The 27,084-nt window shown below is 39.2% G+C and overlaps 1 protein-coding gene across 1 annotated transcript in view; it reads left to right on the top strand.

The window, feature by feature from the left end:
- Positions 1-27,084, top strand: part of sorcs3 (sortilin related VPS10 domain containing receptor 3) — a 424,538-nt gene that overhangs the window by 344,583 nt on the left and 52,871 nt on the right. Inside the window, exons 12-17 of the mRNA XM_017724487.2 lie at positions 6,656-6,732; positions 7,196-7,287; positions 17,605-17,712; positions 18,174-18,291; positions 22,479-22,612; positions 26,629-26,742. Coding sequence (XP_017579976.1) covers positions 6,656-6,732; positions 7,196-7,287; positions 17,605-17,712; positions 18,174-18,291; positions 22,479-22,612; positions 26,629-26,742 — 643 coding nt within the window. The remainder of the gene's footprint in view (positions 1-6,655; positions 6,733-7,195; positions 7,288-17,604; positions 17,713-18,173; positions 18,292-22,478; positions 22,613-26,628; positions 26,743-27,084) is intronic.

The raw sequence follows: 27,084 nt of genomic DNA, 5'->3' as shown, positions 1-27,084 counted from the left end.
CAATAGAGCACTCAAGGTTGTGTGTTATCACTATAACATCACGGTTGTGATGATCTGTGACCAAATCACAGCTGAGATGTTATTTCACAACATTACTCCCTCTTGTGTTCTATTGCTTAAACACAGGCCACATTTTGTTGTTTTTTTCTCCAATATGTTCAAATGTTCCTAAATATTCTAACATGCATATAGTGTTGCTCTCACTTGACAGCAGTGTTGAAAAAAGGAAACCGTGCTCACTTCATGGAAATCACATGATTTCCAATGTTTAGGTTTGTCAACTCGGTATTCGTTGTGGTAACTACAGTGCATTTCAATGTATTACAATGAATTACTGTAAGTAATGTATACATTCTGATGGGACTTATTTTTTCCACTCATATAGCTATAACAACGTGGACTGTTTTTACAATTAAATTTTCTTTCTTTTGTGTAAAATTTGATGTAATAAATGCAATTAATCATGAATAGCTACACAAAAAAAATTAGATTAATCACAATCGCCTAACAGCCCTATTTATAACACATATTTAATGATGAACAGAAACAAACAATACTGGTTAGAAGTTCTGCATTAAGGTTTACAGTATTAGTCTATATCTGTGTTAGGCCTGTGTTTCCTAAGCCTTGACAATTCGTATGTACTTAAGTACAATCAATTACTTAAGCAAATCCCATTAAGCTGTTAGAAAACACGTCTGAATGGCAGTACTTGGAGCCGCAGTTGTTCTAATCATCTAGTGTTTGCTCACGTAAGCGTCAGCCATGCAAGTAGCATTCAGCAAGTCTTCACATCCTTCAGAGGCAATTCGAGCATTTACAGTAACTTGGCCCCAATTCGTCTCAATTGTGTGGGAATAGACGACAGTAACAGCGGTTGCTTCAGGCGTGTATGACACTAGAGACTGTAGGTTTTTGCACATTTCATCATGACAGGGAATGGCTTTTATTTGGAAAGCCCAGGGTTGAATGAAGGCACATGACACAACACATTATGACTGCAGTGGAATATGAGGTCATGAACTGGTGCCCTGATAAAAACACACTCATATACATACACATGCATACATACATAGGCAGTAGGAAGAGGCTCAAAGTCATCTGTGACTCTGCTGACAAACATGACAAATATAATTAATTTCAGGTTGGAGTGTTTCAGGATGTGGGTGTATGTTTAAGGCTGTGACTGAATTATGCAAAAGGTGAACTAGGCTACAGAGATGTGCTGTGAAGTAGTACTAATTCTAACTGCCTTTTGTTCCAGACCTCTGAATCTAGTGCAGACAGATCTAGCGCAAACATTTAATTAAAATTCAATAAGATCCAGTTAGAGATAATTTCCTGAAGCAAAGGTCCAGAACATCTTAATGTCTCGCTTGCATCATGATTTAGTGCCATATACTGTTTACTGAAGTAGCCTAGTAGTTATATCGACATCGTATGCAGTCAACAACTGTATGTAGAATCAAATAAAGTACAGGTCAGTCACATTTCAACACGATTTATTGCCAGTTTTCTTTTTTTAGATCACGTCATGTGAAATAACTCCCCTCTGACTCACTTTCTTCTCCAAGCAGCATCACGTATGATATTTACAATGCATGCAATTGGTCTCCTGGGCTGCTAAAGCTACCACAAAGGCTAGAAAAGCTACGGTGATTAAAATAATCAAAACCCCGTCAAAATTAAATAATTCTCTATAGTTTATCAGTTATAGGTCGCAGATGACAGCGCCTGGGTCTGGTCTCGGGCTGGGGTCCGCCTATTACTGACCTCTGACCTACATGATTTATTCTAGTTGATCTATCCTACAAATTCATTCCTCGGTAGCTACTGTTGCTTAAACAGAACACTACTAAACTCATTCAACTTAATGAGAAATCAGCAACTCAGTGCACTAGACTAGGTTTTTGTAGCTATTCAGGCTGGTAATGACAACTGCACATATACTGTATGGCCAAATGTATGTGGACACTTGACCATCACACCTACATAAGCTTGCTGGACATCTCATATCAAAACAATTAGTATTCATATGGAGTTGAAAAACCCTCTTCTAATAAACTTTAACTAAGTTTATTGGAACTTTAAGGTAACGTTTTTTAACATCATCTGATTCAAGCTTTGCTCATAAGATTGAAGTGTAGTGAAGTGCAGTTCTTCACTCTAAGGAACAAGGCAATTTTTATGCACTTCAGCACTTGGCAGCCCAGCTCTGGGTGTTTCTGTGGCCTAACACTTTGTGGCTGAGCTGTTGTTGCTGTTAGCTGCTTCCATTTCACAATAAAATCAGTTACAGTTGACTGGGGCAGATCTACCAGGGAAGAAGTTTCACAAACTGACTTGCGGTAAAGGTGGCGTCCTATGACGGTGCCATGTTTAGTTATTGGGCCTCATTCATCAACCATTCTAAAGGAAGAAATTTCTTTAACAACCCACTTGCAGTTTTCACAAAGATTCTGACATTCACCACTGTTGTCTTATTTGGGAATTATTCTTAGTTAAGAGTAGAATCTACACACTCTCAAGAGCACAAAGCTGCAAACAACTCTGCGGTTTACGACCATGAATCTGACAAAGCCTTTTTTTAGGACCTTTCTCAAAGTCACATTTAAGTATTATACTGGTGAAGTGCTTGATTTTATAAACCTGTTAGCAATGAATGTGCCTGACAAGATGTGGCTTGAACAATCAACAATTAGGATGAGTGTCCACATATTTTAACTATATAGTGATCTTTTCAGCCACTCTTAAAAATAAAGCTTTCTAACCAGTTTTAGCTTTAGGTTCTAGGAAAACACCTTAAATGGTATAGATGCTTTAGCATTACGTGGACGTTCTTTAATCTTTGAAAAGGTTCCTCACACAGACACATGTAAAGATTGTGGTCTAATAAAACCCAACATTTGTAGCTTTTTATTTCATTTGTGTCACAAAGCTTTTGAACATGAACACTGAACATGAGAAACACATGCATAGGAATATAAGTCATTACTTATCAGACACATTTTATTGTTGCTCTGATTAAACAAAGCAATAAGTTCCTACTCATACAAACTGAGTTCTGAATGAGATCGCAGCAGGGCTTTCCAGCAGTCTCTGTGTTCAAGGTGGATAAATTTACCAAGAGAAAGCTAAAGACAAAGAAAGGCTAATCTTGCAGGCATAACTCAGCCAGCAAGATCCAGAATCTTTAAAATGTCTCTATATAAAAGCGGATAATGTTTTTATTGAGTCGTAGCCAGCGTGGGGTCTACAGTTTGACCCGCAAGCCTGTTTTTTTCATTTATCCTCACAGAACTGTTGTGTTCAGTTTTGCTTTAGTTGCAAAGCAGGCTGGGAGAGTTGGACTAAGGGCCATTAGTCATGTGCTTTCATCAGAATATTAGGCCCATGCCCAGTGAGTTCTCAGATCTAATAATAGGCATAATAATTGATTTTTAAGCCATGTTTTATCAGATTTCTATCTAGTTTTCTTCATTCAAACTCTATTTTTAGTATCATACCAACATTTTTAATAATTTACAGTAAGTTCTCTGGGGCCTTGAACAAGTTTAAGTGGCCAGCGCCAAATTCTCAGAATGGATCACCATCGAGACGCTCAGTTCAACAGTTAAGAGTTAAATAATGACTCATTAAAAGGTTACTTAAGGAACCAGGTTCTTCTTTGGCGTCCTTCAAAAAACAGTTTGATAATTTTGTTCCTATGCAGGCACTAGTGCATACATACGAACATTAAGATTAAAGATTAAGTGACTCTTATTAGTCCCACAGTGGGGAAATTTCACCTCTGCATTTAACCCATCCGTGAAGTGAAACACCACATAGTGAGCACACACACACTAGGGGGCAGTGAGCACACTTGCCCGGAGCGGTGGGCAGCCCAATCCACAGTGCCCAGGGAGCAGTTGGGGGTTAGGTGTCTTGCTCAAGGACACCTCAGTCATGTGCTGTCGGCTCTGGGGATCGAACCGGCGACTTTCCGGTCACGAGGCTGGATCCTTAACCTCTAGCCCACGACTGCCCCAATGATTCATTGGCTTGATTGCAAGTCTGAAAAATGACCCTGTATCTATGCTAATTTCAAACAACACTAAATATTATTTTAAACTAGCAACATTAAATTTAGATAAGTTTACAATTTCTGAATAGGTTTAATGGCTTTGAATGAGATCTTCAACCTTGCAACATTAGCCACGAAAGAATGTATTTGTGGATGGAGCATGAATAGGTTGATTCTAGCTGCTTTCAATTTTTTTTAATGCACCTGAAGGAAAGTGTTGCTATAACATTCACCGCAGCCCCTCACACTTCAGCAGGGTTTGATAGGTTACTTTAAAAATGTATTCTGTTCCAGATTACTGATTACCTGTTAAAACAAAAACAGTAAGTCTAACATAATCAAAATTTTTAATTAAAAAAAAAGGCAAGAGAAAAACATTTTCAAGACCTTTTCAACAAGAACTGAATACAAGAAAGCTGCACTATTTCATGAATAAATCATTATAGATGACAAATATTGTGCCTCAGAGAAACGTTCAGTGATCTCACATTTAGTGAAATATCCAAGTCTAAGTGGAGCAATGCATGGAAATACTTCAGAAATTAAGGTGACAAATTTGCACAGTATAACTTGAGTGATTTTAATGAGAAAATAAAATATTTTGAACCACTGTTCAGAGTAAAAGCTCTACAAAAAAACAACAGGGGAAAAAAGCAATTGCTGGAGAATGATCCAATTTATTGAGCTCAAAATTATGAATGCAATACAGTTCAAAAATAAACTACTCTCCTAGGAAAATATATGTTGCTTACCATACCAAAGTCAAAAGATCAGTCATCTTCATTCGAGACCCCTCATCAACTACAGACAGAGGCCATTGTAAAAACTCTAACAGGCCATCACTTGTGTTCAGTCTGCTGAAAAGGCTGTATGAGTTCATTATGTTTCATGCCAATGTGTTACGCATGGACTATTGGTCATAATTTCTAGATGGATTTCAGATTGTTTGCACAATTTCTAAGCCATTAAATCAACTGCTGATTCAATTGTTGATTCTGAAAATCTCTACACATGCACAGGGCAAATACAACCGTTTCCAGAAAACTTGGGACACTGTGCAAAATGTAAATAAAAACAGAATGCAATGATGTGCAAATAATTTATAGCCTATATGACATTGAAAATAGCACAAAAACAACATTTCGAATGTTGAAACTGAGAAACTTTGTTTTGTGAAAAAAATATATGCCCCTTTTGAATTTGATGCCAACAACGTTTCATCAAAACACCTTATTAAATCTCTCACACCTAATTAGGTTACATGACAGCGGGTCAGTAACATGAGGTATAAAAAGAGCCTCCCAGAGAGGCCGAGGAGAGGTTCACCACTCTGTGAAAGACTGCACAGGCAAATAGCGCAACAATTCAAGAATAACATAAGCAAAGAACTTGGGGATTTTGTAATCTATTGTACACAATATCATTAGGAGGACCCAGAGAAATTTCTGTATGCAAGGAACAAGATTGAAAACCTACACTGGCTGTGATTTTTGGGCCTTCAGGCTGCATTGCATTAAAAACAGACATGATTCTGTAGTGGAAATCACTGCATGGGCTCAAACACTTCTGAAAAACTCTGTCAGTGAAAACAGTTCGTCACTGCACCCACATAGGCAAGTTAAAACTCTAAATAAACCATATATAAACAGGATCCAAAAACACTTCTCTGGGCCCAAGCTATTTTTAAGATAGGCTGAGGTAAAGTGGAAGTGTCCTGTGATGTAAGTGGTCCAAATTTTTGAAATCATGGACGCCCTGGTCTTCAGGCTAAAGAGGAGAGGGACTGTCTTGATCAAAAGCCATGATGGTATGGGGGTGCATTAGTGCTCATGGCATGGGTGACCTGCACATCTGTGAAGGCATCATTAATGCTGAACGAAATATATATATAAGTTTTGAAGCAACATAGGCTGCCATCCAGACATCCTTTTCAGGCTTTGCCTTGTTCATTTCAGCAAAACAATCCCAAACCCCATTCTGCACGTAATACAACAGCATGGCTCCATAATAAAAGAGTCCGGGTGTTAAACTTCACCCAAAACTGGACCTGGGTGCCTGCAGTCCAGACCGGTCACCCACTGAATGTATTAGGTGCATTATTAAAAAAAAAATTAAATCTATATGTAAAATACGACAAAGGAGACCCCAAATTGTTGAGCAGCTGAAATCCTGTATCAAATAAGAATGGGAAAACATTTCACATTCAAAACTACAGCAACTGGGCTCCTTGGTTCCCAAACACTTACAGAGTAAAAGCAGTAAAAGAAGAAGTGATACAACACAGTGAAAAACATGCCCCTGTGCCAACTTTTGTGCAACATGTTGCTGACACAAATTCAAAACAGGCACATATTTTTCAAAAGCCAATAAAATGTCTCAGTTTCAACATTGATATGTTGTACTATGTTCAGTTAAATGTAGGGTTTGTATGATTTGCACATCATTGCGTTCTGTTTTTATTCGCAACCCTGCTTTTTTGAAAACAACTGTTTGTTTACTTGTGATTAACTTTGTTATCGTCTCACTGTTTCCCACTTGATTATGCTCTCCCTTAACAATTAAGCATCTTTTCTGCTTTTCCCATTTCCTTAGGAAACATTGGCTCTGAGCTTTCCTACAATAATGTAGGCATGTTCATATCATCAGACGCTGGCAATAGCTGGAGACAGGTATGTGGCATGTGCATGTTGAGTCACTCTCTTCTTGTGGTTCTGCTTATTAGCTTTGAATTAGCAAAATAACAATGTTATTAATGTTAGCTTATGCAGTCCCCGAGTTTGCGAATCTCATTCAATCTACAACATAATAAATGATGATTGTGTTCAATGTATTTTAAACCACATATTCTGGTAGAGTAGTCCCAGTCAGGGGCCTGCATGCCCTCCCTGTGCTGGCATACTTTTAGCTTATTAGCTATCCATCAAGACTGTTGTGAGCCTAATCAGTTGTGTAAGATAACAAAGCGACCACATCCTACTGATGTGCTACTCAGGAACCATGTACTGGGTATTAACAGTCTTAGTAGTTCTCACTTGATCTCTAAAAGTAGCTCAGCATCTTACAACCGCACAATTTGTTTTCTAACTGAATCCAGCTGGGGCTCTGAGCTGAGTTTTCGCCCTCTTCCCTCAGATATTTGATGAGGAGCACAATGTTTGGTTCCTGGACAAAGGAGGAGCGCTGCTTGCAGTCAAACAGCCCACAGTCCCCACCAGGCATCTGTGGTACGTGTAAATGAGGCGTTTTAAAAAGCAACAGGGTGCTGAGTCAGATTTATTTGAGTTAGTGAAAGCTTCATTTCCCAGACACTGCTCTGTTTCTCTTAATCTCAAACACTCTACACTAAAAAAGGGTTCTACAAGGGTTCTTGGAGGAAATGGTATATATAGAACTATGAAAACTCAAAGAACAATTTGAATATCTGTTGTATTTGGTTTTTAAAATAATCTTTTTTGAGATTCTACATAGCACTAAGAACCCTTTTTGGGTACTATATAGAACCCTTTTTGCTAACAGTGTAAGTTTATAATTCAGTTTATATTACAATGAATTATACTCTTCAAAAAAAAAAGGTGCCAAATGGAATCAAAAAGGGTTCTTTAGAGTAATGCCATATAAGAACCATTATGGTTCACTTTCAGTGGATGCTTCTTTAAATAATCACCTCTGTAAATAACATTTGCAAAAGTTAAGAATCTTTCTGAAGTCTGAAGACCCTTCACATGAGGGAAGGGTTGCATATTATTTTTTTTTTCAGACAAAGTACTGAGTAAGCTTTATTTTTACATTTTTCCATAACTACAATACTTTTATTAATATAATATTTGATTTTAAAAAATGCTACAAAGCTAATGTGTGTGTAAATAATACACCATATAACATCACAACACCACAAAAATAGAAGTGACAAGTAAGTAAAACAAGTAAGAATGGACTAAATGTTTTGGAGGCCCCAGTGCTTTTGTACTGTGCTTTTGTTTTCTTTAAAAATGCTGATGGAACATCTGATAGAACAGTGTATTTATTAATTTACAAATTTATAAATTACAGAACTGGAAACAAATAGAATGTTTGTCTTTATAGGTGAGCAAGCAAGGCAGCATTTACAAGTGGTTAAATATCTGTGGACAGGTGTGAATTGTTTTCACAGCAGTGGATTTGCACTACTCCCTTTTTGCTCATCATTGCTCACTAGCAGCTCAACGCATAGTCGCAGCATTTCACACACAGAGTCAACAGTGTCAGGCAACATTAAAGGGGAAAGTATTTTATTTAAATCTATTATTTAAATATACATATGCACCTATTTCCATGGAAATTGGAATGGATGTTTATTTATTTAGATATTTATTTATTTATTTATTTATTATATTCCTCTGATAGCAAGAGGATAGTGGGTAACTGTTGGCCTGCTGATGGCGATGCTGGCAGTCCACTAGCGTTTTTCTCAGTGTTTTCTTGGTGGCCCACCAGTGTTTAAGCAGAGTAGAGCAGAGTAAAAAATTCCATAAACAGTCCAGTTTACTGATTTTTCTTTAGTTATACTTTGTAAATTAGTTTGGTAAATTATTTTAATCTAGCTCATTTTTTTTCTCTCAGTTCTCTCAGTCATTAGTTTCTTTTCCAAAATGAAAGTTTGTGTGCATTTAAAATCTGTTTGAGGAGATTAAAACCAGTTAGAATTGTTCTGCAGGACAGTAATCTGGGTGGCCTGAGGGTTGACCAGCAGTGACAAACAGTCAGCGGGGTGCCGACCTTATCAAGCCACTGAACCAATATACTACATGCTCACTGTCAGGATCAGTATATGCAGAAATAAACTATGTATAAACACATTCATAAGATGTTATAATGCATTCATATGGCATCAAAAAATGGCTATACATATTTATAAAAATACATTACATGTTATAGCCATGCTTATTATGCATTATGAATTGTTAACAGTTCTGTTCATTAAAAAAGTATTCTGTTTGTCCGCTCTAAGTAGTGAGGCTTACTGTACTGAAGCCTCCTTCAGTATTAAGTGAGGCTTCAAGCTGAAGTATTTACTGAAGAACTTACTGAAACACAAAAACATACATACTTTACACTACATTATAATAACAATTCATAGTGTATAATAAATATAGCTATAAAGTGTACTTCAGTGTAATTCATTTTTACAAGTATAACCGTATTTATAATGCTTTATTAATGCATTATACGATGTTATAAATATATTTATAGATGCTTGGTGACATTCATAGAAAGTGGTATACACTGGTCATGGCTGTTTATAGGTTCTATAATTGGTCTAAAACTGTTAGGATACATGCAGCTGTTCAGTATTCTAGAAGAACTGATGTCTCCTCAAAACGATAAAAATTATATATTATATATTATATTATATCATATTTCCCACCCTGGGTATCAAGTTACGAGAGTGAGGAATTGAAATCTGGATCCTCCAGTGGGTTCTCAGAGTTTAATGAGTCGACCATTAAATGCATACTTCAGGTCGCTGGGAACACATCACTCCATCTCGTCCCCTCTACGTCGTCAAATAAGTGAAAAATAAAAGAAACTATAACAAAATATATATGTTATTGCATTACATTGTCATCGTAAAAAAAATGTTTGACAGTTTTACTATGTACTGAAAATGTGTGGATCAATGAGTGTTAGAAAGGCAATCTGAGGTATGAACAGTTGGCAAAACAAAGATGCATCTAAGGGTTAACAGCTTTGTAACATTTGCACAAATTGTTTAAGGCAGACTACGACATTCGGCTCATTGAAGTACCAAATGTGAAAGCGCACCTTGTCGATGACGAGCTGTCAATCACTTCATCTTCAAGAGACCGCAAAAAGAAAAGATTGTAGCTGTAAAGCAGATCCGATTCTATTCTACGGTGAATGGGAATGCCAGAAAATGTTCCATATTAAAGCTCTCCACTTATCCCCTTGAGTTATCACATTGGTTCCTTTCTTCAAATTGGAGCTCCCTAGCTCTCTGCTTCACTGCTGTTTAATCCGCCTGTCCTTTCGTGCCTTTTTTTTCCTCCTCCCTCTCCCCTTATCGCCCGGAGCGTTCCGGCATTAGTTTTAGGATCGCTGAAGTGTGCAATCTTCATTTCTGTTTCTCTTAAGCAAGCCAAGCGAACTGGGTAGACCACCAGTTCCTGTCTGTTGAAAGCAATCGTGTCTTTCCCCCGCTAGTACGATTTCAAATACACAGCCCACCCCAGGCGTGCCGGTAATGGATGTGTGTCGGCACTTTGTCTCTCTCCGGTGCTTTCGGCCCACAGGTTTTGAAGTAACGAGGGAATTTTAGTGTCACTATTCATGCAGGGTGCTGTTTCAACCTTGTCACATGAGTGAGTCGCTGTTAGCACCTGCGAGGTGGAACCGAAAAGCTGTCAACCACAACCTCCTATGCCCATCACTGTGTTTTGAACTGCAGTTAAAGCCCCAGGAAACCTAAATCTATGTGGGCTTTCTAATTAGGTTAATGTTTGTGCACATACATTGTGTGCCCACGAGACACTGTCAGCCCTATAAACTTTCCAAAGACCACATTTCATTTGATTTATCTCCAGTCAAAAAGCCAGGTTAGTACAAGATGTACTCATTTTTTATGAGGTATTTCAGAGAAAGTCAAAAAAGAGAGAGAGAAAATGGGACCTCTAAGAACCACGGAAGACCTGACAGACCATCAAAACTATCACCATCAGATAAACAGAACTTCAGATAAACTCGTACTTCAGATCTGAAAACTCCAACAGTTGCTTCTGTCCATCCTTCCACTGTGAGAAGACAACTTGGACCGTAACAAACAGAAAATGCAACCAATGTCTACGACTGAACTTTGGAGGTGTGGGAAAATATCTCTGCATATGTCTTTGAAAAACTGAAAGCAAGTGTCATGATGTCAAGTAATGGAAACTGGCACAAAGGTAAAGGGTCACACAAAAAAAAGACAAGTGACAACAACAACAGAGTCTGAAAGGATGTGTAGCTGTCAAGAAGCTCTTATAGAGAAAAGGAAGTAGATGGAATATTTGCATATTAAATAGAGCCATGAGCATCACTGAACGTGTTCGGGATTATTTGGATTGTGAGAAGCAGAAAATGCAACCAACTATCAAGACTGAGTTTTGGAGGTGTGGAAAAACAAAACAAGTCTCCAGAAAAAAGTTGTAATGAATATAAAGTGCAGACACCGTGCATACAAAAACAAATGTATAAATAATTAAATAAACAAATAAAAAGTCAAAAATAGCTACTTTAGAAATTAAATAAATGACTTTTGCACAGCCCTTTGTCATGATTTCTGCCTCTAAATTTAATCAATCATTGAGCAAAGTACATGGGCTAAGATCACCACACCCAATGCTGATACTGCTTGTCTCATTTAAATCAGAACGATGCACTCCTGCTTGAACAATGTCACTCTTAAATCGTCAAGTGCATGAAAGCAAACTGGTGAATGGAAGCTTATCTAGCATGCATAGCCTATGGTGATAACTGACCTATCCATAGTCACTATAGGACACTGCTAACGCAAGGGTTTGGAACAATATAGTGATTTGAATAGAAAAAGTCTGTGAAGAAGTTCATGGCACCACTTATTTAAAATTCTTAAACAGTTCTGTTTAAAGAATTTAGTAACATGCAGAGATGCAACCAACATCTAAGACTAAACTTTGGAGGAAGCTGTAATAAAGGCAAAGATTGGAAAAATACTGAACATAATATATTTAGATATGTTTTGATGAGTTTGACATAGTTTGAAAGCACTATTAACTGTTCATGCAGTCGGTATACGGAAACTAATCCGCACTACTTTTGTGATGTCACAAAAGCCAACACATTCACATTTATCCACCTATTCAGCCTACAACAGTTTAGCTCCACCCTCTCCGCACTGAAGTAATAAACAGTGTTCACGAATGCACTGCTTCATGAATGAGGCACAATACAGGGCAGCCAATCAGAACAAATAATTTACATATGTCAGTCCTAATGGTGCAGTAACAAACCTGCTTAATTGCAAAGGAAAAACATGATGACGTAAAACCACACAAATGATCACCATGAGGCCCCCTTAACACTAGTTCTGCCTGAGAGACTGAGGCTACGTTTACACAGCAGGTAAAAGTGGCCCAAATCCAATCTTTTTCCTCATATGTGACGTGTCATCTGTGCGACTGTGTAAACAGCAAAAAATGCATTGAATCTGACATTTTCTATTCCGATTTGAGACGCTTTCATATGTGGTACTGGAATCCGATCCGTATCCGATCTGCGGCAATGCGCCTCAATCTGAACAGCCAGATCAGAATTCATGCCACTTTTACGTCAGTCCAAGTTGACAATGGTCATCATTTTGCGCTGCTGAGACTCAGAAACATTTAGGCTGATGTTTCTGTACCAAAAAAATGAGGCGACTCATCGCAGCCGCTCTGTGTGTGAAATGAAACATCCGAAAGAGCCCGAGGCTACAGCGCCAGAGAACAGTCTAGACAACCTGAGGACACGAACCAGAAGTGGACCTGGCCGAATACCAGGCCCTTTTTACAGCGAACTCGAACACACTGTGGGTAATGAGTCCAGCTGACAACCACTGGAACTTCATCGCTCCTGTGATGCTGGAAAAGACCTAACCGGGACCGACTTCGCTAGCCGTCATGACCGATTACCTCTGGATGAGCCATGTGAACCATTGTTCTTTTGCGCATGCGGGTCGGTTTGGGAGCGTGATGTGTTCAGACTGATGGCGCATACAGGTCACATTTAAAACAGTGTGAACAGCTAAACAAAAAAAAAACAGTTTTGGCGAGAAAATCAGATTTGGGCCACTTTTACCTGCTGTTTAAACGTAGCCTAAGACTTTTGGACCGATGCAAGACAACTGAGCATGCTTACAGGAATATAATGCCACACCAAGAACCTTCAGAGAGGTCTCATCAACGAATCCAGTGGTTTCCAGAGGGATTTCATCATTCATCACAACTTTTCTGTATGTTTAATAGAACACTTAGATGGGACTCTCTTCTCCCTTTAACAATGCAGGCAGTGATCTTTAAAGGTCTAAATAATACACTGGAATCATTCCTTATGAAGGTATTAATATCATTGTTTCTTATTTTTTTTAGTTATTGACAATATGTGATAAGAGGGGATCCAGTCCAATTGGCAAAATGTTAAAGTTGTTTTTTTGTGCATGTTTTTCTCCCACCTTTCGCTTCTCTTCTTAATGGCTCCCGCAGGTGTGCTGTCATCAGTGAGAGTGTGCTGCTATTGTTTTGTTGTGTCGAATTTGCCTCCTAGTTTACAGACACCCTTTTCCACTCTTCTTCTTTATTTGTTTACCTGCTTTCAAATGTAAGCCTTTTGAAACTTCTTCTTTTTTCCTTTTTTTAAAACTTTTTTTTCTCCCTCCCTCCTTGTTTTTCAAGAAATCTTTCATGTTAGTCCGCTTTTGGTGCTTTGATAGGGAGTTTTTTTCCTTCATTCCCCTCAAGCTAAATAAACTAATTATCTGTTATTTGGCTCTCTGAGTGTTTGTAGTGTGTGATCTCTCAAACTGGAAGAGATGGAAAGTGGTGTTATCCTCATGTCGGGTCCAGTCAATAAGCTTTAACTCTAAGAAGTGGAGAGCACTAGGTACACATTTAGGTCCCAGCTGTAGATCTCTGGATATGTACTTAAAAAAAAGACGGTTCTTCCAGGGTTCTTTAGTAAATACAATTTTATATAGAACCATGAACACCTAACAAACCATTTGCATGCTTAAATGGTTCTCTCCATGGTGAAATGGTTCTTCAGATAGATGGAGAATGTGTTGTATATGGTTCTATATAGATCCTTTAGGAAATGGTTCTGTGCAGCACCAAAGAAGGGTTCTGCAATTGGTATGATGTCAAACGTATACAAGGACCCTTTTTGGTGTTATGTAGAACCATTTTCAAAAAAGGTTCTATATACAATCATATACAACGCATTCTCCATTAATCTGACGAATCATTTCACCATGCAGAGTTCATGGTTCTGTTTAGAACCATTGAGTTTACTAAAGAACCCTTTTTAAGAGTGCATGTTTGCTTTTTTAGCATAAAGCATCTAAAATAGTTGATAATGTTTATATACAAAACTTTTGCTAAATGACAGGCGGTATTGAATGTATGAAGCATATTATGGATGAAAATACCACTTTCATTATTATGCCATGTCTGTGATTTCAGTCTTTAAATGCATTTTAACATGTTAAGTTTAAAAGTGCACTAAAATCTACAAAACAAGTAGTTTGACCAGGGGGCTCCAAACTTTTGAATATGGCTGTAAATGTTCAAAACATACTGCTGTTACTCAGCCATTTAAGTCAGTTTTATCCAAAAATATGTCTCATTTATATATCCTTAATTTGACACTTACCACTGATATAACATCTAAACTACTGTCAGTGGAAACCTGAGCAAAAAAATCTTTTCGTACTGAATAATTTCTACATTTTCATTCTAGTGCGTATAAGTAATGCATGTAATGCACTTTGAATCACACTTATTGAGTCGTTTCACCAAAAAGTGATAATAAAAAAAGTGAGAAAATTTAAATCTTATTGATGTTAAAAACAATTATGCAACAGCTAGCTCCGGCCATGCAAGCTGAACAATGCTGATATTTTGCCAAAATATCACTATCACTGAGACGCCGTTGCTAAGGAACGACTTTGCTAGGAGACACTGGAGCTATTTGAAGGTTTTTACTTCTTACTTTTGCGCACAAACAGAAAACGGACACTTTTAAGATTAGAATTTGACGGACAGCCGATTTGGTCCGACTCTGAAGATGAGACGACACTAAATTCCCAAACGGTCAGTCGGTCTGTGTGGAGGCTGAGCAGCGAGTGGGCGGAGCTCGTTACTCTGACGTAGCAACAAGCCGCTCGTTAAGGAACTATAATTTGGCGGAAGGAATCGCTGGACATTAAAACGTGTTAAACGCCGCGTTCAGGAACCAGTTTATTAATCTCGTCCTTTATTTATTTAACTGCTGTATTAAAGCAGTAGAACACGAGACGGAGTGTGTTATCGGTATAACATCATGGCTGTGATGATCTATGGTGACCAAATCACAGCCGTGATGTTGTTTCACGATGACACGCTCCCTCTTGTGTGTTCTATTGCTTAAATGTGCTAGATGGCTGCCAAAGTGTATGTAAGAGGCCATGCTTGGTGCCATTTATACTGAAAGCAGAAAATCTAACTGCGACACTCTGTTTGTGGTCATGATAAATGACATGTCATGATAAAGATTTTTTCAATATATATAAAATCTGCCTGTAGTTTCAGAAGGACCCAATAAACTCATTACTGATATAATTACATGATCAGTTATATTTACATCCTGGACCGACACTTTTAAGGGCCCTAACTTTCAGTTTGTCTGGATGTCAGCAAATTACAAAAGTGTGGCGGCAACATACAGGACGGCTGCTCTTTCTGCAAAACAGGACTGTACACACAACAAGTTCTTCATCAGATTCAAATACAATATCTCCTACCTACAAAGTCAAATGCGGCATTGGCGGAAAGCATAGAATAAGCACTTCAGAATGTCTTCAAATGAGCTACAAGTGATAAATGGCAGAAAATAACATGTTTTTGTTATTGCCAGCAACTTCTGTTCTTGCTGTTTTGGAGAAAATCTTTTCAAGCCTTGATAGCAGTTGTTTTCCCCTCTCAAGCTAAATAATCTAATTGCGTGTGATTTGGCACTCAGAAAGTGTGGTCTCCTAAACTGCATTTGATCTGGGGATGAGATGAGCAATGGCGTTACTCTGTGTCAGCTCCAGTTTATGAGGTTTCACCCCTTAAACCCCTTAGACTTGTTGTTCAGCTTTTCATTTTAAGACTTATTCATGGATAGCTACTATAAATTATTAGGTAGGTACAATAAATCTAAGGACACTGAGTAGTCATGAACAGTGGTATAACTACCAGGGGAGATACAGTGAGGCACCAGGGTCCATGGCAACTAGACACCTTCAGATCTTTTCTCAGCCCCTAATATTGATACAGATGCATTGCACAGACAGTCCTGGTGTTTATTTAGTTCCCTCTTATTCAGAATTTAGCTCCATCCATTTGAGTCATTTTCAAACAAATCCTCCACTATCTGCAACATGATCTGTTCATTATTTATAATTGTCTTTATAAGTAGTTTAATGAAGGCACAGTGACATGTGAGTAAACAAGCATGGTACAGTCATTTATGTACGCATTTAAAGTAACTCACATTGGAGGCTTCATTAACTTTTCATGCATAGTTTTTAATTAGCTGTTTTTTTCACACAAACTATGTAGCTACTTGCATGTATGTAAGGCCATCTGTTAAAAACTAAATTAGCTCTATGTCTAAATCTGTTTACTTCTGGGTAAATTCAAATGCGGGGAAAAAAAACTACCATTATCACTTCAATGCATTGCAAGCATTAATTATAAACCCTGCAAGGTTATTGATCCACAATAAACCTTTTGAGAGTCTCAGAGCAAATACAGAGCAGCAAGACAAGCTATTTCCCTTGTTTTCACAACACCTATCCAAACCTGGGTCATGAAAAAAAACAAAAAGAAATATTTTTACATGCAGAGGACATAAATCTTGTGTTGCTTTTCATCCTCATTTTAACACATTTAACATGAATTGAAAAAGTAGTGACAACATATCAAATGCACTGTTAATTTGCACAATTCTTAGTGTGTAGAAAATAGTGTGTATTTAAAATGATGAATACAGTATGTTACTGTGAATAAAAGGTGTTAAATATTTAGAAATCTTGACAATGATGTACAGTGTTTCTGTCAGGACATTGCTCAAAATAACCTTTCTTCTGCCCTCATGTCCTCACTATGCACAGTTAAACACTTCCAAAAAGTAGACAGAGAAGCCTTCAAGCATTTTTAATGGAAGCAGTTTGAAACTAAAACAGAAGAAAATAGAAGTTTCAGTGCTAGTTATCAGTAGAAATGTTAAAAAAATAATCTAACAAATTTGCATTGACTGAAAGTACGCTACAACACAATGCATGATCCCAAGGTCTAGCCAGACTTATTAAAACGTATGCATGTCTCGCTATATATATATATACACACACACACACACACACACACACACATACACACACTAGACAAGCTCTTTTAATGTTATTCGATCACATTCCATCAAGCTTTTTACATAGTGTAGTGTGGTGTTGCAAGCATGGGATAACTAGTATGACTTTACAAATAAAAATAATGGCCTAAAAGACGACATACTCACAGATAATACTTTAAGAAAAAGAAAGAATAGATGGAAAGCGATGCTTGCACTCCCCAGTGTGCTCATCTAAACAGTAGCTCAGCAAGGCTTCCCAAAGCTAATTCTAAGCATTGGTCAGGACACCCTCTGTGGAAAGAGTATTAAAAGTTAAAGAACAGATGTTTTTATACACAGCACTTGGAGGCCTGTGTGAGGTGCTATGTGTTTAAATCTTTTTTGTGGAATGGTCATTTCAGGATCAGTTTTGATGAAGGACGGCAGTGGACACGCCACAGTTTCTCAGCCATGCCGCTATTTGTGGATGGAGTTCTGGTGGAGCCGGGCATGGATAACCAGATACTGACGTGAGTTTGTGAAAGACTAGCTTGTTGTTCAACACCTGTCTCCACTAAGGCCCCCCCCCAAACCCCCACCCCCCCACCCCCCCACCCCCCCCACACCCCCCCACACCCCCCCCCCCACACACACACACGCTGTCTCTCCTTCTCTCTCTCTCTCTCTCACCATCTCACGCCGTCTTTCACAAAGGCTCATATTCGGCTGACAAGAGTAGATTAATCAAAGGTGTCTTATGCTCACGTAGACTTTCCTTACGCTCCATTAAATGTGAAAGATTAATTATTCTTTGCATGACATGATAGACCCATTTAACTGACAACAGTTGTCATAAGCTGGTCTCTCTAAGGGAGTTCATCTGTTTTCCCTTTTTAGACATTATTCTATTAACACTGGCCACCTGAGGACCTTCTGCATGTCAGTTTTCACAAAAGCTCTGCCTTGATCAAACTAACATTTGCATCAACAGATTTTTCGGACACTTCAGTGATCGGTCGGAATGGCAGCTGATCAAAATAGACTACAAGTCTTTATTTACTAAGCGGTGTGCTGAAGGAGACTTCCAAACATGGCATCTACACAATCAGGTAAACAAACAAAAAAGCTTCTGGGATGAAATGGTACTATGGGAGGTTCTTGCACCAGCTTACAAATGTATAGTGAAAAAATGGTCCCACCCATTGGAAATCAAAAAGTGATTGGTTGATTCTAATGCCAGTTCCTAATTATGTTAATGGTGGTTAACCTCACACATTAGGCCTTCGGTTCAGCTACTGAAGTCCTTACCAATAACGTTAGGCCTTCAGTTCAGCTCCTGAATTCCTTACCAATGACGTCAGGCCTTCAGTTCAGCTCCTGAATTCCTTACCAATGACGTCAGGCCTTCAGTTCAGCTCCTGAAGTCCTTACCAATGACGTCACGCCTTCAGTTCAGCTCCTGAAGTCCTTACCAATGACGTCAGGCCTTCAGTTCAGCTCCTGAAGTCCTTACCAATGACGTCAGGCCTTCAGTTCAGCTCCTGAAGTCCTTACCAATGACGTCACGCCTTCAGTTCAGCTCCTGAAGTCCTTACCAATGACGTCAGGCCTTCAGTTCAGCTCCTGAAGTCCTTACCAATGACGTCAGGCCTTCAGTTCAGCTCCTGAAGTCCTTACCAATGACGTCAGGCCTTCAGTTCAGCTCCTGAAGTCCTTACCAATGACGTCAGGCCTTCAGTTCAGCTCCTGAAGTCCTTACCAATGACGTCAGGCCTTCAGTTCAGCTCCTGAAGTCCTTACCAATGACGTCAGGCCTTCAGTTCAGCTCCTGAAGTCCTTACCAATGACGTCAGGCCTTCAGTTCAGCTCCTGAAGTCCTTACCAATGACGTCAGGCCTTCAGTTCAGCTCCTGAAGTCCTTACCAATGACGTCAGGCCTTCAGTTCAGCTCCTGAAGTCCTTACCAATGACGTCAGGCCTTCAGTTCAGCTCCTGAAGTCCTTACCAATGACGTCACGCCTTCAGTTCAGCTCCTGAAGCCCTTACCAATGACGTCACGCCTTCAGTTCAGCTCCTGAAGTCCTTACCAATGACGTCACGCCTTCAGTTCAGCTCCTGAAGTCCTTACCAATGACGTCACGCCTTCAGTTCAGCTCCTGAAGTCCTTACCAATGACGTCACGCCTTCAGTTCAGCTCCTGAAGCCCTTACCAATGACGTCAGGCCTTCAGTTCAGCTCCTGAAGTCCTTACCAATGACGTCAGGCCTTCAGTTCAGCTCCTGAAGTCCTTACCAATGACGTCAGGCCTTCAGTTCAGCTCCTGAAGTCCTTACCAATGACGTCAGGCCTTCAGTTCAGCTCCTGAAGTCCTTACCAATGACGTCAGGCCTTCAGTTCAGCTCCTGAAGTCCTTACCAATGACGTCAGGCCTTCAGTTCAGCTCCTGAAGTCCTTACCAATGACGTCACGCCTTCAGTTCAGCTCCTGAAGTCCTTACCAATGACGTCAGGCCTTCAGTTCAGCTCCTGAAGTCCTTACCAATGACGTCAGGCCTTCAGTTCAGCTCCTGAAGTCCTTACCAATGACGTCAGGCCTTCAGTTCAGCTCCTGAAGTCCTTACCAATGACGTCAGGCCTTCAGTTCAGCTCCTGAAGTCCTTACCAATGACGTCAGGCCTTCAGTTCAGCTCCTGAAGTCCTTACCAATGACGTCAGGCCTTCAGTTCAGCTCCTGAAGTCCTTACCAATGACGTCAGGCCTTCAGTTCAGCTCCTGAAGTCCTTACCAATGACGTCAGGCCTTCAGTTCAGCTCCTGAAGTCCTTACCAATGACGTCAGGCCTTCAGTTCAGCTCCTGAAGTCCTTACCAATGACGTCAGGCCTTCAGTTCAGCTCCTGAAGTCCTTACCAATGACGTCAGGCCTTCAGTTCAGCTCCTGAAGTCCTTACCAATGACGTCAGGCCTTCAGTTCAGCTCCTGAAGTCCTTACCAATGACGTCAGGCCTTCAGTTCAGCTCCTGAAGTCCTTACCAATGACGTCAGGCCTTCAGTTCAGCTCCTGAAGTCCTTACCAATGACGTCAGGCCTTCAGTTCAGCTCCTGAAGTCCTTACCAATGACGTCAGGCCTTCAGTTCAGCTCCTGAAGTCCTTACCAATGACGTCAGGCCTTCAGTTCAGCTCCTGAAGTCCTTACCAATGACGTCAGGCCTTCAGTTCAGCTCCTGAAGTCCTTACCAATGACGTCAGGCCTTCAGTTCAGCTCCTGAAGTCCTTACCAATGACGTCAGGCCTTCAGTTCAGCTCCTGAAGTCCTTACCAATGACGTCAGGCCTTCAGTTCAGCTCCTGAAGTCCTTACCAATGACGTCAGGCCTTCAGTTCAGCTCCTGAAGTCCTTACCAATGACGTCAGGCCTTCAGTTCAGCTCCTGAAGTCCTCACCAATGACGTCAGGCCTTCAGTTCAGCTCCTGAAGTCCTTACCAATGACGTCAGGCCTTCAGTTCAGCGCCTGAAGTCCTTACCAATGACGTCAGGCCTTCAGTTCAGCGCCTGAAGTCCTTACCAATGACGTCAGGCCTTCAGTTCAGCTCCTGAAGTCCTTACCAATGACGTCAGGCCTTCAGTTCAGCTCCTGAAGTCCTTACCAATGACGTCAGGCCTTCAGTTCAGCTCCTGAAGTCCTTACCAATGACATCAGGCCTTCAGTTCAGCTCCTGAAGTCCTTACCAATGACGTCAGGCCTTCAGTTCAGCTCCTGAAGTCCTTACCAATGACGTCAGGCCTTCAGTTCAGCTCCTGAAGTCCTTACCAATGACGTCAGGCCTTCAGTTCAGCTCCTGAAGTCCTTACCAATAACATTAGGCCTTCAGTTCAGCTCCTGAAGGCCTTACCAATAACATTAGGCCTTCAGTTCAGCTCCTGAAGGCCTTACCAATAACATTAGGCCTTCAGTTCAGCTCCTGAAGTCCTTACCAATAACATTAGGCCTTCAGTTCAGCTCCTGAAGTCCTTACCAATAACGTCAGGCCTTCAGTTCAGTTCCTGAAGTCCTTACCAATAACGTCAGGCCTTCAGTTCAGTTCCTGAAGTCCTTACCAATGACGTTAGGCCTTCAGTTCAGCTCCTGAAGTCCTTACCAATGACGTTAGGCCTTCAGTTCAGCTCCTGAAGTCCTTACCAATAACATTAGGCCTTCAGTTCAGCTCCTGAAGTCCTTACCAATGACGTTAGGCCTTCAGTTCAGCTCCTGAAGTCCTTACCAATGACGTTAGGCCTTCAGTTCAGCTCCTGAAGTCCTTACCAATGACGTTAGGCCTTCAGTTCAGCTCCTGAAGTCCTAACCAATAAAAGAGCTCACTTGGCTACATCTATACCTAAATACCACAGACCAAAAAAAAAAAAAAAAATACCTCAAACAGTTTACCATGATGTCCCAGTAGTTACTGAATAAAAAGCTTTAATATGTAATTAAGGGTGAAGGAAGAAGTGTGATCATTATAATAATTGGAAATGCGTCACCTTTTGGAATATTCACTTTAGTGAACAGTTTAGACACACTTAAACTACCAGTCAAAAGCTTAGAGACACCTATCCATTTAAGGGCTTTCCTGACTTCATGTAGAATTGAAGCATAGTGCTACTGTGTCGTCTTTCACTGAATAAAAGCAGCTCAATGCTGTCTCTATTGTTGATCCACTGTGATAGTTTCTGAGTGAGCAGGGAAGCATGTTCAGACTGGAATTCTGATCAGTAAGCTTGGTTCAATCAGAGTAGCAATAAAAAGTGAAATTAAAATGTGAAATACATTCCATTTCATCTGTTTACAAATTTCTGTATCGCTTAAATGATGCTTTTACACATCAAATGAAAGTTATATCAACATTGAGAAATCATACTTTAAAAAATAAGTACACATAATGTAAATAATATAGTCTAAAGATTTTCTTAGAACCATATGTCCAAGCCCCAGAATCTATTTATGAAGCTTTATTTTTAAGAGTACAGTCATTATATGTCATGGAATTACTAGCTCAGACCACTGGTACCTCACGTGCTTTGACAAAACTCAGCCAAAGCAGACCAACAGACAATGAATCTCTGTTGATTCCTGTGGAGAAAGTCTAAGAACTTCAGTAATTGAAGAGATGAACGTCCTGATCAAAGCATCGCTTGGATCTCTATGATTGATGCATCAGCTAGTCAATTAGAAGCTTCCAGTGGAGCTGCAATAATCCTCTGTAATTGGCTGGTATTATTCATTTTGCCATATTTTTGACAATCGTGTCTTTTCTTCAGGGTGAACCGTGCGTGATGGGCCAAAAACAGATCTACATGAAGCGTCGGCCGGGCCTCTACTGCATGCTGGGAAAGGACTCGTCCAGGATCCTGTCGGCTGAACCCTGTATATGTAGAGCTCATGACTTTGAGTGGTGAGTGAAAACAGTTGCTTTAAAAATGCGTTATAGAGGATTGAATGGTCTCTCTCTGATGCTCAGCGCTGTTATTAGCCTGAAGATATATGCCGCCATACGTGGAACCACAGCTATATCCTTCAGAGAAGCCATCCAAAGCTGACACGCTGGGCAAGGAACAGCTCAGAGAGAGAGAGAGAGAGGGAGAGAGAGAGAGAGAGAGAGAGAGAGAGAGAGAGAGAGAGAGAGAGAGAGAGAGTGTTGTATTGATTTTACTGCATACAGGAGCCACTGTTTAAAAATCACCCAGCACAACCCTAAAAGAGCTGTAGTCGTAAGTCACTTTACTCATAATAAAGTTTAATAGGTAAACTGTCAAATTTCACCCCTAGAACCAATGATTTTACATGATGGATTTACATGCTTTACTTTCACGTCTTTCTTCTTTCTTACTACCTTTGTTTATGGTGGTGCAAACAAATAAAAGAACTGACCTATACAATTTAAGTTATATTGTTATAAACTGCAATAACACAGCAATAATAATGCACGTTTTTCTTATTCCATCCCACTTCATTTCCATAGCATTCAGATGCTCAAACTGTCGACAAGCTTCATGTACAAACTTCTGATTCTTGATAGCATTAGCACTAGCACTAAGATGAGAACCAGGTTCAGGGTTAAGTTTAAGGGTTAAGTTTGGGGTTGGGGTTATGTTTAGGTTTTGAGTTAAAGTTAAGGTTATGGTTACAGTGAAAGAGACAAAGCTAGGAAAGTTAAGGTTAATAACACATATTTAATAGATTTTTATCTGCAATGCAAAAACAAACTTAACATTTATAGTTGATGTTTATGTTATCGCTGTCCAGAAAAGAAAAAAAAAAAAAAAAAAAAACTATCCCCATAATACTGTTTTTTTCAGGAAAAGGCATTGATGTTCTTAAATTTGAATGTAAGTTAAGGTAAACAGATTTTAAGCCATTTACATTCTCATTGGTCCATTCAATGTAAAAATTTCACACAATGCAAAGGACAGCTGCTGTGCTCAAATGAAGTAAGCAATTAAATTTTTTTTTAGTTTTTTTAAGAAGTGATATGATAGACCAGGTAAATAAAGTGCTGTTGTTTCCCCTTTAAAACCTAAATAGGTCTGAGTGGATATAGACAATCACATAGATGGTTGAAGCTGATGAACTTTGCTTGTAAAAAGATCATTCATTCATTCGTTTATTTACATTATTAGAGTAATAATAGATTCACTAGCAAATTGTTCTTATAGAAATGATGCTGCTGAGTACAAGAAAAAACGAGAATGAGACTAATACTGTTAACTAAGGTGTAAGTGCAATAAACACTTTTCACCTGCTAATGGATTCGTCACACAACATCTGCACTCTTTGAGGTTTGTCACAGCCTCAGATGAAGTTTTCCCACAGAAAATATCTTAAACAATGAGTTCAAAAAGCTAAAAAAAAAAAAAAAACAGTGCAACATTTTGATTTGTTCCTGTAAAAGTCTGCTGGACAGAAAGAAGAGTTTTGGTGTGGTTTTGTGGGTGATGGGTGCTGGCAACATTCGTGACAACGTGCAAAGACGAGCTCCTAAACAGATTTAATTTGTATGCAAATTTCTTTGGTGGTGTTTTTTTTTATATTTATCTACAAATGACAGCATAAAGCAAAGCATCAGTACATTTTTTATGTTAATTCTTTCTGTACAAGGTCAAGCTGCAGCAGTCAATTTGAATCCATTAGATTCTCCACCAGAACATTTTTCCCTTTTCTTTTTCTTTCTATTTTTTTTACCCCCCTGTTGGCCGCATTGATGCAGCTCATCAATACGTGTCCTGCGTTTTATGATATAAACATGTGGTCTGAAAGCAAACCAATTTTGTTGGCATTTCCAATTAAACTGGACAGAACTTTTAATTGACTTTGAAGTGGATGAAAGGCAATCTGTGAAACATTAATAGCCATAATTATTCTGATGGACACAGCGTAATGTCAGTTTCCAGCTTAATAGCCCAGATAGATTGAGCTCTTTCTGCAATATTCTGATGGCCTGGTAAACATGTATTTGATCTGGATTTGTTTTGAATGTGAATTGTTTTGAAAAAAAGAGGGGTTCATTTATCAGTTTAATAGAAACACAGACGTGGACATTGTATTAAACCCATAAGAAGTAAATCGTATGGACTTCAGCACAATAAGTGAAAGAGAATATTGTACCTTGTTGTCCACAATGAATCATGTCCTTGCAGTTTAGCAATTTCCACTGAATGTGTTCTGCATTTCGTCTTTCTTTTAGATAAGTGTTTTATACCACATTACACACATCTTCTAAGCCGCTTCTCCGACTCAAAAGGAAGTCCTTACTTGGTGTAATAGCTTTGCATTATGTGGAGGTTCCTTAAACTACAAAAACGGTTCATCTCACTCTTCATATATCACTGAACCACTGAAAGGTTCTTTTAGGGATACAACAGTGGTTTCTCTTCTTTTTTTTTTAAATTTAAGTGGTTGTTCGGTCATAAGGCTTTGCAGTGGCCAAGTTTGGGTGCCTGAACGCCACCATAACTGGAAGGGGTTTGATTGGGATAGTTTGTTATTCATTGGTTTTGTTAATTTGTTCATTATCAAAAAATAATTCATAGTAGTGGCTACTTGAAGGATATGGTCAAATAAAAATGATGCAAAACAAGGAAAGTAAATGCTTAAAATACTCAGGTGTAGCTAGTTGAAGGGCTATTAGCACAGTAGCGGTCTGGAGACTTACTGCGATTTTACAAGGATTATATTACATATAAGGAAAATAAATGAAGACAATGACTGGATATCATGGGGAAAATTAGCTTATAGCCTGATGTAATCTTTAGACCAAGCCGCTCTGGCTTTATAGGAGTCATTTGGAGCAAAGCATTAAAATAACCACTTTTACTCCCCCAAACCTCCATAAACTAATTGTATTACACCAACTAATGTTTTAAGAACCAAAAACCACAATTTTATTTTCAAGCAGTGGCTCTGCTTGAACATTAATAGGCTGGAGCTAAATGTGTATAATCATTTTAATAGCACCTGTATATTTGTATTCCACAAGTCCTGTTGAACATTTTAAAACTGAGCCCTGTAATGCAAGCATTAGAGTGTATATCCTACACCTTAAATCCAAATGTTTAAAACAAACACTTTCCTGTATTTCTTTTAAATATGTCACAAAATGCTTGATGGAGCTGTTTGAGTGTTTAAAATAAGAATACAGACATTTTTTTCATAGAAAAGCCCTGACGTCAAAATAGGTCACACTGAAGAGTTCAGTGGATTTAAAAGTGGCACCTTTCCCACAAGTTTTTCTCAAAAGTTTGTGGTAACATTGACATCTTAGAAAGTCATATAGTTTAAACTTATTATATAAGTTTGGGAAAAGGCCAGACTTTCTCATCCAACATCAGTGCCTGACCTCACAAAATGTTCTTTTGACTGACTGGGCACAATTTCCACAAACACACTCCCAATGCGTTTGGAAACATTCCTAAAGGCTGTTGTAGCTGCAAAGGGTGAAGGGGCATCTCCATAGTAATGCCCATGGTTTTGAAATGGGATCTCCAACAAGCCCACAAAAGTGTCACTCAAATATTCACATACTTTTGGCTGCACAGTGTACCTGGGCACGTAAGCTTGTAAGCTCCCGAGTACGACTTCAAATAGTTGAAAGTGTTACGGACAAGAATTTAAAATCTAAACATGTGAATTTACAGTGTAGAGTAGGTCCATCAAAATGACTGCATGACTACAAATAAATGAGCAGATTAGTGAAGTACAGACTGACGCACAAACGGAAAAATAAATGTCTATACGTCTGTGTGTAGGTGTAATATATTGAGACGCTTTAATATAAATCCTGTTGCATCCTTTAATCCATCGTACATTAACAAGTAAATCATTTGGCAGGTAGAAATTATACACACACACATACATATATACATATGTATATATATATATATATATGGTGAGATGAATATGTCTGTGTTGCAGTGATTATGGCTATGAACGGAGAGGAGATGGGAACTGCCTGCCTGCATTCTGGTTCAACCCTGCCACAGTGTCGCGGAGCTGCAGCCTCGGCCAAAACTACCTTAACAGCACAGGGTGAATGTCACACAGTAACACACACAATCACACAATTATGTGTAAATATGCTCATAACTATGCTGAAAAATTCATTTTTTAAATCACAATTTAAAGCTAGCGTGAATTGGAAGTGACAGCAGATTTTTCTTTCTTCATATCATGCCATATTTTTGAGTGAAACACGTTATCAAGGAGGGTCTCTGAGCTAGCTGAGCAGGATATACACTCACTGAGCACCTTAAGTACACCTGCCTACACGCTGCACTGTTTGTCCATTGCTGGAGTGTCTGCTGGACTGAGAATAGTCCATCAAACAAAAATGTCCAACCAACAGTATCTGTTTGGCAGCATCCTGTGACC

This window comes from Pygocentrus nattereri, chromosome 12 (genome assembly GCF_015220715.1).
Source record: "Pygocentrus nattereri isolate fPygNat1 chromosome 12, fPygNat1.pri, whole genome shotgun sequence".
NCBI lineage: Eukaryota > Metazoa > Chordata > Actinopteri > Characiformes > Serrasalmidae > Pygocentrus > Pygocentrus nattereri.
Note: the sequence above shows the minus strand (reverse complement) of the source record. Positions and strands in the feature narration are given on the sequence as shown.